Below are 13,864 nucleotides of genomic sequence, written 5' to 3' on the forward strand. Positions count from 1 at the left end.
TGTGTAAATACTGACAAAAGAAGAGTACACAGATGTGACATTAATAGTCAAGCTGTTCTTTAAATAAGCCATTCATGCCATCTGGGTTGAAGTAAATTCAGATCATTTAATGTAAAAATTCTTAGGAAATGTGACTTTACCTAAAGGTATGCATATATGTGATGGGGAAAATCTGAAGTGGCATGTTTTAAAATTTATGAGAATAGGACGTCATAGCTCGTTTACTGAGACTCGTGTAAACACTTCAGTAAAGTCTGCTTCAGTTACTATCGTCACATATTCAGAGGTATTCAGATAGAAAGAGGAGAGGCTCACCCACCTGTTCTGACTTGGTGCAAAGTAAACAGTAACTGCAGCTGTGATACATACTGTATATGTGAATTTTTGCGTGTATTCATATAAAAACATTTTTTACCCCTGGTTTTGTGTGTTCATGTTCTGTTCTTTTGTATAATTAATCTATTTGCATGTTGTATATTCATTGTTTGTTCAGTAAAGTTCATTTATTTAAAAAAAAAAAAAAAGTAACTGCATCTGCGTAAAAGCGAAATGTTGCCCTCTGCTGTCCGTGACCTGAAGTACAACGTAGTTTAAAAAGAAAATGATAAACGAGAGTTGTGTGTCGCTACAGTTAATATAATTACGTATGATCAGTGCACCCTTACAACCTTTGAAAAGTAAAACTAAAGCCAACTCAGCTAACTGATTAACTTATTAAATGAAATTAATTAATAACTGAAGTTCCTCTGGTTGTTGACTGTTAGTTGTACGAAACAAAGTGAATACGCCACCTTGTGATGGGCAGATAATAATGATAAATAATTAGTTCTTTTTTTTCCTTTCTTTTTAAACGGTGAGGATATTTGTCCTTTTTGCCTGATGGCCCGTCCTATACTCCACATGCACATGTAGAATGATAAGAACTCTTGTGCCTTTAATGTGCACAAGACACAAGAACAGAATAAAGCCCAGCTACAAAAACCACGACACAGATAAAACCAATGAAATAAAATAAAATCATAAATATGATTTCCTATCTGGTTTCTGGTTATTTAGGAGTTACACAGTGTAATAGCCACCGAGATAAAGGATCTAAAGGGATGGTTCAGTCCTGCACCTTGGGACAATGATGAATTGTCCATGAAGCTGAAGAGGTTGTTCATTAACATGGGCTATTTTTGATCTTTAGCAGCGACAGGTTCATGGACAGTTAATCCATTACTGTGCTACTGCTGGTATTACAGTACTGCAAGGTTTTCCTGTTTGTCTACATTGTGTTTATTTAACAGCTCTATTTACCGATTACGTTACAAATTAGGATTTCATGTTGTCTTACAGTGTACTACTTTTGTTTTATTTGTTGTTAGGGATAAACCCCCTCAAATCAACTACTTAAATCATGTTGTATTTTCTTGTTGTTGTTGTTCTTCTTCTTCTCATTATTATTATTATTATTATTATTATTATTATTATTATTATTATTATTATTATTATTATTATTATTATTATTATTATTATTATTATTCTCTATCATCGGACCAGTGTATACCATCTGTAAACACTGTAAGTACGCCCATCAGCCATCAGATGGCGGCAAAAATCAAGCTCAGCGCAAGAGGTTTTTGGCGCTCCAGTTGTCACGTGAGTGCGCGTGCGCCACTTTGACGGGCTTCGTGTAGCTGCCTGACAGTCGGCTCTTTCTCTTACATGGTCAGTGTGTGTTTGCGATAAAGCACCTGTCTGTTGCCTGCTCCATTTACATGATGAAGAACCTTCATTTTAAGGATTTCTTCTGGGTGAGTTTTTTTCTTGTCCTTTTTGTTTGTTTGTCTTTCTATGAAGTCGTGATTGGAATTAGAAACATTTTATTTTTTGATTCAGCTTCAGATGGTTTAATTAAAAAAATTGTATTTTTGTATTGTAATAATTATTAGAAACGGGAATCCTGTTGAGGGAGCTAACGTTTGTAAAATAGTATGGAAACAGGAGCATCAAAACTAAGCTATTAAAAACAGTTGACATGAACTGCTGGGGAGTTTTTGATAAGCATTCACGTGTAACCAGACCGATATTTTATCAGATCACGTTTCTCTCTCTGCAGTGTAAATAGTGTAAATGTCATTTCCTTTAGTGGAGTAAAGAGTAAACTTCATAATCCAGCAGATTAGAGTGGAAATACTGAGAGTACCAATAACTTTGCTTCTACGCAACATAAGCAAATATGTGTAGTTAAATTTCACTACAGGATTTTTTGCATTGTCTAAATACGGCCTGATATGGTGTATTTTAAACCAATAAAAAGTCTGGCAAGTTGATTACAAGCTGTTGCCCTCACCTTAACTAAATTACAGAGATGCCTAGTCCCAAACATTAATTAAACTCAGAGTCAATTATTCTGAAGCTACAGTGCTCGTTTATGTCTGTAGGGATGTTTAAACAAGTTTAGCCAGTCTGGCTGTCGTACAGTTAAGACCTGGGTGTGGGAGAAGAGGTAGCAGAGGTACAGCTCTCTGTTTCTTTTAGGATACGTGTTTTGCTGTAAAACTGTCTGCTGTAATACTGTCTGTGCATCTTGCTGACAGAACTCGGACCTGACCTCCACTGTCGGGTATGATGCCATCATTCAGTATCTCAATGATGGCAAGAGGACATGCAAGGAGGTGGAGGATTTTATGAAAGCCAGGTAATGTCGTCATCCTTATATGTAATAATGCACAACTGATGGGATGTTTGGCTCTAACCGAAGTCTGCAAAACTGTGTTCAAGCTTTACATTTACAGGCCAGTTGTTGCCAGCGATGTATAACTGACTGCAAGATAGATAGATGTAGTGCACGTTTTGGCTGCAGGCATGCAATTATGATAAAGAGAGTGAAAAGAAAATAAACTCTGAGAACGACAAGTGTAGTGGAGGAGGACAGCATTTTGAGATTAAGGACAGTACTGGAATACAACGAATAAAGTTGCCTAAAAAAGTAAATTTTTGTTGCTATAATCTAAAACAAAATCAGATGAATACATATTTTGATTATGAATTATATAGTCAGTGTAAAAGCTTTTGAGGAACTTTAGAGAGGTTATGGCATGAGTTTTTGATTAGTGAGGATTATTGTGACTTGCATTGTTGTCTTAACAAAGAGGAAACACAAACACATCCTACCGTCTTGTAATTTGTGCAAAGGGCACTACTGCGGTTATATGATTAAATGCCAGAAAAGTAGTACAATTCTGCTTTCTAAAAATACTCCAAGGTTAATTCTGCGCACTGGAATGATGTGACGCATCAGGTTTTATAATAGAGACGTATAACCTTTCACATCTAATCATTAATTCCTCTTATAATAATTAATCTGTCCGTGCTCTCCCACACACACATGCACACAGCAAAAAAACAAAAACACCCCACACATATAAAAGTCCAGTGTGTAGTCAGAAACGTGACCTAGTGAGGTTAATGCTATGAAAAAAGGAGGATATTATGCCACAACACAACTGGACGTTTCCTAATTTGGGACTCACCATTTTTAAACCGCAGTGGTTTAAAAAATATTTGTGGGAAGATTTACCAAAATAAAAGTAGAGTAAGGAAACACGGTCAGAGTGAGGTGTTTTGTGGGAAACGGCGGCAACAATCGAATTCTTTCAGCTTTCAGTTATGCAAAAGCAAATTCTTCAGGACACCAAAGAGCAGCCACGACAGCCCGCCCTCCTTAACTATATCTTGATCTGTTGTTGTGTAATTATATTTGAGATGTGTTAGCGTTGCATTTTACTTTAAGTCTCCTATTAGCATTGCTTAGCAAATTAAACAAATTGTAAGCGGTCAGCACTATAGCATTGTCATGCATTTGTATAGTAAAACTGTATTCAGTTGTATATTTATATGTATGTTTTTTAATATTTATCATTGTATAATGCATATTAGAATTGATTAATTATTTTCCATTTACTTCTCCAACATTGCTTAAATGTGCCTGTCAAAACTCTTCAGGGAAAGAACAGACTCCAATTATAACACCACACATGTAAATGTTGTCCTGTCTTTTTTGTATCAGTTAATAATTTAATATGGAAATTTATAACTTCTGAAAAATACTGATAGTGAAGCCTAAGGGATGTATAAATGTAAATTTGTGATTAAGCATTACCTAGAGATGTCTAGTATGGGTTTTGCATGTAAATTCATATACAGTCTGTTGGCCGGCAGACTGCTCTGTTTGTTGGCCGAATCTTTGCATGTATGCTTTTACGCTGCCCTCACTCTCAATTGGTTGTTTCTTTCAGGGCATCAGTTGAAGAGAAGTATGCCAAAGAACTCCTTAGTTTGTCCAAGAAGGTGTGTGGACACAGTGAGATGAAGTAAGCGACCTCTGTGTTGATATGCTGTTATTATGTGCTGTATTTACAGGAAGCCTCACCCCTTCTAATGCATGAGTAGGTTTCTGCAGTACTGACACAGTACCTTGTAGTCTGGACTCAAGTGTAGTGCAGAAAGTAAGGTCAAAGAAAACAATGAGTCTAGTCACCAAAGGTTCTTGTTGTTGTTCTCAGTCTGTTTCACAAGTTGAATTTCGAAATTAAGTTTGAACTTCTGTAAAATTGACAGTTTGGTTCTTAATGTTGATGTAGTCAGATTTTATATGACACCACTACCACGATCTTTTATTAGCAAGCCTAGTTCCTGTTTAATGAGTGCTCGCACTCATTATAGGAAGGAACGACTTAGCTACATAATTTACTTCTTGAAATCATAGTGCATTATTGATAGACTCATCTTTTAAAGATGTCCTATCAAAGGACTTACTTGAACTGCATTAAAGGCATTTTTCATCCATGTTTTTACAACAACCTTGAGATCAGTTAGAACGAGACAGAATCGATGTGCTGTCAGGTTGTACTTTCATTGTTCTGATAGTTATTTACAGCATTTCAGTTGATTTATTCTAGACAAATGAATTGGTGTTGTTTTTTTAAGAGTCAGACAGAACTGTCTGACTCACATTTCTATAATTAAAATAGTAAAGATGTCGCTGATTCAGAGGCCTGCCAGCCAGTTTCACTTTAGGGGGTGAAAAGGAAGAACTGTATAGAGAAAAATGTTATTCTTATTTGGCAAGTGAAAAATAACAAATTATAACTTTTTAGACAGAATACACAATTCATAAGACTATTTTAAGACCAGTCATATCACAAACTACGACTGGTATCAAATTACATGTATTATGTATTTAAAAGTAATTCATTAAACTTAGTAATTCTTTTAGAAAACCTCCACAAGACTTTTCCTTCCTCTTTTAAAATGTGAACATTTTATTTTCTCAGGTTTGCTTGCTTGTTTGCACCATAGATTGTGATATTTTAAATCCTGTGCATAGCTTATTTAGTTCTTCTTCTTCTTTTTTGGAGTCAAACGTAACTATATTTGGACAAGAAGATGGTATGCTAAATGCTACATCTCTGCTTGCAAGATGCACCAATAGACTATGTGGGTGCATTGGACAGACACGCATACATTTAGATTAGCCACATCAAGTTTATTTTATTTGCATGGCATGTTTAAAACAAAAGTAATAATAGAAAAGAGCAGGTTGTCTTTAGGAGGACCTCAAAGACCTAGAGGTATAAAGACATTTGTGATATATTGTGAAGCTGTTCCACAGAGGGCTTTAAAAATGAATAAAGAATATTTAAATAAATCCTGTATTTCAGAATCAATTCAATTGTACTGTCAACTGAATTAAAACAGGACTGCTGTTTTATCTTTATGTTAACTTGAGAAACTCAGAGTTGCAGTGTTTTCTACACAAGACATGATAGAGCTGTGGATGAGTGTTTCTAAGTACCACCGAGGTTCTTCATTGGGCTGTCAAGTGTGTCAGGTAGCTAGTATCATCTATGTAAAAGTGAATATTGTTTTTATCAAAGCTAGAGCCACAGGGTGACATGCATAATGAGAAAAGAAGAGGTCCTAAAATGGATCCTTGAGGAATGCCATATTTGATAAACCATTGATCATAGTCCAGGATGCATGATTTGTATTTGCAAGCTCCAACACCAAAAATTCAATGTGCAGAATAATGTCTTCTTCTGCTTTTTCAGCACATTAAAGAGATCCCTGGACATGTTGAAATTACGTAAGCACTTTTTTTCTTACCTTAATCATGCCTGATTCCTTAATTACCCTAATCCTTGACTATAAAATCTATGATGACTGCAATCTGAAGTATGCTTTCGCCCTGCAGAGACTGAACAAGTGAGTCTGTCACATTTACAACTTGCCCAAAACATGAGGGAGGAGGCCAAGAAACTGGAAGACTTCAAAGAAAAGCAGAAAGAAGCTAGGAAAAAGGTTTTTATTCACATTGCAATTCACTGAGATGTTGAATGCGTTCAGGTAATATATTAATGATGATGCTGAACTTTGTCATTTTAGGTAGAACAACAAATGGATGCTCTCCACAAACAGAGGTCCTCACAGTACAAGAAGACAATGGATGTAAGTAAAAATAAAAATCTTCAAAGACCAACCAGGACTGATGACTTTTCTGCAAGAACATTTTTGCTTCTTTTAGTTGTGATAACAAAAACAATAGCTTGATATAATTAGTTCGTGGATTCAGTCACATGAAGTAGCTGCGGTGATTGGTCTGCAAAACCAAAGTCAAAAACACTTCTTTATTCAAATTTTAAGGTTCAAAAGCTGCAGTCCTAAGCTCGTGTTCTGTCCCGTGTTTAGTAAAATGAAAACCAGAAGTATTTAAACAATGTGGCCCCAAGCAGATCTCCCATTGGTGAGTCACGTAAGATGAGTTTCAATTGTGTTGTGAAAATGCCGCTCTTATCCTTTTGCTGTTCTTCCTCTTTGGTGGGGGAAGTTGTGTTTACCAGTCTGGGAAGTGAGGAGCAGGGCAGCATTTAAAACCATTAAAATCTTTTCCAAAAGTAGAAGTGCTTGTCATCTCTGTGACAATAGAAATCAGATGGTGGCACCAAAAGACATGGTCTCTATAGACTGACTTTATTTATATATTTGGGGAATTTCTTTTTTTTCATCAAAGTGTCAAAATACACTATTAAAGTACCTACTGTGGTTTTGTCTCAAGTCAAAGAAGACTTATGACCAGAAGTGTCGAGACAAAGAAGAAGCGGATCAGAACGTGAACCGAAACACCAACACCAACAACACCAAGCACATGGAAAAGGTACTGTGACAACAGCAGTCACCTGCACTGATCAGTATCTAATGTGATATAAATGAATGAAGGGATAAATGCTAAAGGCATTATATCATTTATTGGCCCCAGTTTTGGACTTTGAACCTTGAAATCTCTTTGAACTCTTACACATATATATGTACTTGTATTTGCTGCTATGACTTTCACTTATTTAAATCACTGGTCACAATTTCAAGAGGCTTTATTATTTTTTGAGTCGCTGAGACATCAATTGGAGTAAAAGTCTGTGTGTGAAACAGAGTACAATAAAGCAATCTATGTGTGAGTGGGAGGGGGTAGTTGTGGCTTGTGGTAAATAAACGCCTTGAGCCTTCAGGGTAGAAAAGAGCCGTGTAAGTCCCAACCATTTACCACTGGAGTGCTTATTTCCGTTTTAGAGGTGTTGTTGTTAATGCCCATTTTTAAGGTGTCAGCAAAACATATAACTGTACTTCAGAAAGCCTCAGTACTTAACAAGGAAGATGCAGACTGATGAACACATGGTTGCAAATGAAACAATAGTGTTTAGTGAGAAAAAGATACCCTTACTGGTTCTGACCCTCAGACTTCTGTTTATTATATCAGCTCATTGGTACAAAAAAAACAGGAATAATGTCTGTATGACCTTCAGTAGAGGGCTTTTCTCATTTTTAATATCTCATTCCTCCTTTTATTGTCATGTTTCAGCTCTACGCAAAAGCACAGCAGGCAAAACAGAACGCAGAAGAAGCAGGTAAGAAAGCAAACAACAGCAGGACGGAATGACTTAGCCTTTCGGTAACCCATTCACACACACTGTGATGATGCTAGCATCTTGGTCACGTCACCCCTGTGTGCTTAACTTCAATATGGCAACATCTTCATGGTGACCATGCTGGCATGGAGAGATTAAGTTTAGCATTACACTATAGTGCCAGTGTATAGCCTCACATAACTGGAAGCATAGCCGAACGTGGCTTAAATATTCTCAGTTAATGCGCTGAGTTTGCTCATTTATACTTTTTATACTGTCTTCCATTTACAGACAGGTTATACCAGCAGAATATCACTACACTGGGAAAGATTAGAGATGACTGGATAAAGGAGCATATCAAAGCCTGTGAGGTGAGACAACAACCTTCAAGTTCTAACAAAAGCACACATTATGGAAATGGGCCGAGTGATTTTGTTTTTGTTGGCCCCTTAGATGTTTGAGAAGCAGTCAGTGGAGCGGATCAACTTTCTGAGAAACACAGTCTGGACTCACCTCAACCAGTTATCCCAGCAATGTGTGACCAGTGACGAGGTAAAGTTTCCAGTTGCCACGATCACTATAATCAGTATTTTTATATAAAGAGCGGGTCGAATGGTGGGAAATATCAGGGAGGTTGGTCATAAGGCCACTTTAGCGTCTCATTTTTTTGATTCTACAGCTTGTGACTTCGCTGTCTTGGCTTTAGCCCACTGGTTTTATGAACCTCCAACAACTGTTTTCAGCTGTACTACTTGGTCACACATTATAATATGACCCAAGAAAGGGGGGAATTTTGTTTTGTTCTGGACACTCCTTTTCTTTCAAAAGGATTGTACAGGAAAGCAGTGACTCCTTTCCTGTAACCTGGAAGTTTGGCAAGATTAATCCACTGATGTATAATACAATATACATCTTCCAATGTATGGAAAAATATTGATTGAATTTCCGCAAAATTTACAAGAAATTATCCAACACTAAATGACCTATCTATCCATCCATCCATCCGTCAGTCCATTCTCTTGGACTTATCCAATTCAGGATCACTGGAGCGTATTCCAGCTATTATAGGGCGAGAGACGGAACACCCTGAACAAGCCGCCAGCACTTAAGCAGTATTTATACTCCAAAATACCCCAAATTTAGGCTGCACTTTAGTATCACAGCTGGACTACTTAAATTTAACCATTAAAATGACTCAATATGTACTTATTTCTTCCTTGTTGTAAAAGACATGACATAATCCGTTATCTGCTTATACAGATACGCTAATCTTAGTATCTGCATAAGCACAGACATTTAACACATTATATTTATACAGTCCGTTTTGCATTTTATACCATGTTCTGCTCTCTGTATGTGTAAAAAACACAGTTATTTGCGGTTTAAGGTTCTTGGGCAACTTCATATATTTATGTCTTTGTTGTGAGTTGCTTGGACTCTGAGCTTGTTTTACTGTCTTTTTTTGCATGTTCGCATAGCTCTATGAGGAAGTGAGGAAGTCACTAGAGCAGTGTGACATCCAGGAAGATATTGAACACTTTGTAAACCTCAGACAGACTGGTGATAAACCACCAGGTAGGACTCAATGACAGCACTGTATTTAAAGAGCTTCTTATCTAACAGCACAGTCTCATGAGTTACCAAAATGTCACCAATTTCCATCTTCCTCTCTAACAGTTCCGGTTGTGTATGAGAACTTCTATAGTGGTCAGAGATCTCCAACTGGAGCACCATCCTTTCGAATGCCTCCACCAGTCAACAGGTATGAAAGAGAAGGATTCCAGCAAAGGGTGCCGCCTGCCTCCTAACAGCATGGGAAATAATTCTGTGATCCTCTGCTGAATTTGTTTGCTCACTTAAAATTTGTGGTAGTAACTTTAATGGAGAGAGACACATTATCAACAGGCAAACATGACTTAGTGGAGACGTTTCTTGTAGTTGGTCATCACTCTCTAAATCTAAATCTAAAGCAGCTCAAAGCTTCAGCTTCCTCCAAAGATTTTCTGTAGGATTGAGGTGGTTACCTCTTTATGGCCTTAAGTTTATGGTCACTGTCACGCTGGAATCCATCCACAGCCTTCAGTGTTCTGGCTGAGGGAAGGAGGTTCTTGTCCAAGGTTTTTCGGTACATGGTCGCATTCATTGGCTCCTCAATGAGGTGAAGTCATTGTGTACCCTAAGCAGGAAAACAGCCTCAAAGCATGTTTCTACATCAGTGCTTGACTGTGGGGATGGTGTTCCCTGGGTCACTTCTCCCCAAGCCATCTCTGAATCATTTAGATGTTCACCGGGACAGGCCTCTACATGCGTCTTCTCCAACAGGGAGACTTTGCACTGTAAGATCTCAATCATTACAGCGTAGTGTGTAACTAGTGGTTTTCTTGGTGATTGCCTTCAGATCGTTAACAAGCTTCTCCCACGTAGTTTTGGGCCGATCCACCACCTTGCTCGTCATCATCCTCACCCCATGAGGCAAGATCTTGGATGGAGTTTCAGAGCGAGGGCGACTCACTAAGCTGCTTGCTGTTGGTCTTGTAGCCCATTCCAGCCTTGTGCAGGTCTACAGTCTTGTCCCTGATGTCCTTTGGCAGATCTTTGGTCTTGGTCATGGTGGTGGGGAGATTGGAATGGAATAAAACTGATTCTCATAAGTAGTTGAGATCAGGATTATCTGTAGTTGACTGGTTAGTTGGTTGCTTGGTTGTAATCTGTATGCCACATTGACACACAGTGGGGGGTTTTGGCTTTTTGGTTGATATTCTGCATCTCTCCATAAAAATGAGAAACTTTTCATTTCTTTGGAAGTGAGCAAACATACAAATTCAGCAGGGGATCAAATAATTATCTCTCTCACGCTGAAACCTGTTTTTCTACATGTGCAGAGCATTGTTGGGACACCTCTGATTCTTTGCTTTTTTTGCTCATATTCACTTTGCAGGAGGGGACCATTACCTCTGCCAACACAGAACAGTAATGGTATGTTTGCTTTATTTGTATTTAAATACAGTGCACTATCAAAGTAGACTACCAACCCTCAAAATTATCTACTGTCCAGAGACCCCAAAGGTCCCAGGTTCACTCATCATGTGAGCCTATGTACATTGATTTGTTTCAGTTACTGAAAGTACTCCAAGCTCCAGTCAACAAATATTTAATATAAAATTATCGAATGTTGTTCTTTTTGTGTGATCACAGCCAAACTTAAATTTAGAGCATACGGTCACAGAAATTGGAGTCCAAGCAAGCATTCAGAAATTGTTAAACAGTTTTCCAAACTGTTGCCAGTTGTACTGAGTTCCTGGGGAAATAATGAAAATTGCACCATCAGTCATTTTTACAAGCATAATATATATTTTTTTTTAAATAGTTAAAAGCCCAATGAAAGGTCTTGTTTTATTAAGCATACAGTCGGTTGTCTCGACAACATCTACATTCCTAAAAATTGAGGCCTGCATAGTGAATCTTTAGGGTTTTTGTTTTGGAATACCTAAATGTGGTCACATTGTGGGCACAGTTTACCTGCTGCAGTGTTCATCGGGCAGCACAACAGCTTCACAGGCCACAGCTTTTACATCAATGTGCCAAACCAGCCAGTTAAGACATCTGCTTTAGTGTGGCGTAAATGTAGGGCCAAGCCTGCATTCCAGTCACATTTTACTTTGAGTAGAGCATGCTCAGTCAGCACTGAAATTAGAACTTTGACCTTGTGTTGTTGTGTAGCTTCCACACAGAAAACTGTAGGTCATAATAACCAGGAAATCATACTGGTATCTTCCAAACATGTTCTATTTGCATTTTATGTATTTGTGAATGTTTGAAACTGAATATTTGTGTATTTCCTTTGATCCATGCTTCTGCTTTTTACACTTAAACGTTAAATGTTTTTTAATGTTTGCTTTTATTGCAGATGATTCGCACTACTCAACAGTGGAGGACGCAGGCTACAGTGTTATCCAGTACTAGCACACATATCTGCAGGAGGCATTACTGCACACACTGTGGACTGTTCTTTGTGTCAAACCTCAGGGTTACTTTGTACTTCTCCTCACTTCCTCTTTTTTGATTTCCTGTAAAAAGAAGGTCATACCAAAGAGGAAAACGTGTGTCATAAATGCACATAGAGTTTTAGGTTTAAGTAATAGTGAACATTTTATTTTGGAGTACTTGATTCTGTTTTTAAAAGTAGAACAGACTTAAATGGTGATGCTTTTGCAGTACGTTAGTGATAAACATCTACAGCTGTATTGTCGAATTCCTGTATTAATGTAGGGGCTCATTGTGCTGACAGACAGCCTTTTAATGTGTTGGTGTCACGCAAGGTTCTTTCTTCTACATGACTGCGTCACATTTTACTTTTAGTTATTTAAAAAAAAATAGTCTATTCATATTTCAAACACAATAAGATCCTGTGTAATCTAGGTTTCATTTCCCCTTGAGTATGAAAGTGTCACGTCAGCTGACAGGTATACGAGAAAGCCTCACATAGTAGACACACCCTAGTCAAGTGCAACCTGCACCCAACACTTTTTCAGACAAGGGTTAAAGGTTTTATGCTCTGAACCAACATTCCTGTTATTAAAATGTGTGTGATGATGATTTATAAAATATTTCTGAATATTGGAGGAGGATTGTAATAGTTTCACTGTGTTTTTTTTTTCTTCTTCTGCCCATATTAACGACTTTTTGTAGCAAAAAGTAAATAGATAGCATTTGATTCTGCTGTTGGTTTTTGTTAAAGACATTGTTCTTCACTGCACTTCTTGAGACATTTTTATTCATTAAACAGTGTTTTTACAATACTGTACAAAAATCTTCAGACACCCCTCATTCCTTTACATTTAATAAGTGCAACAATTTATTTAAACGTGTGCAAACAAACATGGAAATAAAGCGTACAATTCTAATGAGTTTGAAAGCCAATAGTACGATCGCATTTATTCAACAAGCCTGAACTCTTTTAGTCAAAATTGCTTCTAGTTTCTTTAAGTAGTCTACAGGAACAGTTCTCCAGGCTTCTTGAAGGACATTCAAAGCTCTTCTTCAAATGTTCACTGCCTTTTCTTCTGTTCTCTCTCAGGATGATCCCACACTGCTTCAGTAATGTTGAGATACAGGCTCTGGGGAGGCCAATCTATGACTGTTAGTGGGCATTTTTATGTCCAGGCATGCTTTCACTTCAGTGGCAGTGTGTTTAGGATCACGTGGTTGTGTTTGTCATGCTAAGAGATGAAGCTATTGCTGTCACACTCTTTATGTAGTATTGCGTTATTTATTGAAATCTGACTGTACTTTTCTACATTTTTAATCCTGTCAATTTTTGCATTTTTTTTTTTTAACAATGGTTAAAAGATGCAGCTCCAACGATGACAGACCCTCAACTGTGATATACAGGTGGTTGTAGCCACCTCTCTCATCTTGATTCCAGTTTTTGTGCAGTTTGGCACACCTCAGCCTTTTCTCCCCATTCCCTTCCTTAAGAAGGACTTCTTGACAGCCACCAAGACCATTCCTGATGGGGCTTTGGCAAACAGTAGATAAATCATCTGAAGATCCCTCTCGTCTCCTGTGTCAGCTCTTTGGATCTTGTCGTATTCTAAGGACATGACTCTCAGATACTGTTAATCTGCTGTAGATAGTTTTTATACCTGCAACTGCTTTTGTCCTCCTCTGTACAGTTTTCTATATATGCCAAGTTTTCAGCAAATAGCTCTTTGGGTTCAAAAACACTATTTTATGCCTGTTACCGGTAATCTGTGTTTTCTTTGGCATTTTTTGTAGATTCGACTACAGAAATGAGAGGTGGCTCAAGGCTTTTCCACAGCACTGTAAATTGAGGCTCTTTCTGATCCCTGTGTTTATACAGGTTGTATGTTAGCTATAATATTTTCCCATGATCATCATCCATGACAAAATAACCA

General features: G+C 37.6%; 1 protein-coding gene across 2 annotated transcripts; it reads left to right on the top strand.

Moving 5' to 3' along the window:
• The first annotated feature begins 1,659 nt into the window (after window positions 1-1,659).
• pstpip2 (proline-serine-threonine phosphatase interacting protein 2) lies at window positions 1,660-12,756 on the top strand. Of its 2 annotated transcripts, none has more exons than XM_080304161.1 (14): window positions 1,660-1,796; window positions 2,583-2,683; window positions 4,284-4,358; window positions 6,099-6,133; window positions 6,242-6,348; window positions 6,433-6,495; window positions 7,103-7,201; window positions 7,901-7,946; window positions 8,238-8,317; window positions 8,400-8,498; window positions 9,425-9,521; window positions 9,621-9,708; window positions 10,885-10,922; window positions 11,854-12,756. In XM_080304161.1, exons 1-14 carry the CDS (start codon window positions 1,761-1,763, stop codon window positions 11,907-11,909), a joined length of 1,020 nt encoding a protein of 339 aa, XP_080160287.1. In that variant the 5' UTR covers window positions 1,660-1,760; the 3' UTR covers window positions 11,910-12,756. The 2 variants fall into 2 exon arrangements, with proteins under 2 accessions (XP_080160287.1, XP_026029289.1); XM_026173504.2 differs by having other exon boundaries at window positions 9,624-9,708.
• The last annotated feature ends 1,108 nt before the right edge of the window (window positions 12,757-13,864 follow it).

The sequence above is a fragment of the Astatotilapia calliptera genome, chromosome 7 (genome assembly GCF_964374335.1).
Source record: "Astatotilapia calliptera chromosome 7, fAstCal68.1, whole genome shotgun sequence".
Classification (NCBI taxonomy): domain Eukaryota; kingdom Metazoa; phylum Chordata; class Actinopteri; order Cichliformes; family Cichlidae; genus Astatotilapia; species Astatotilapia calliptera.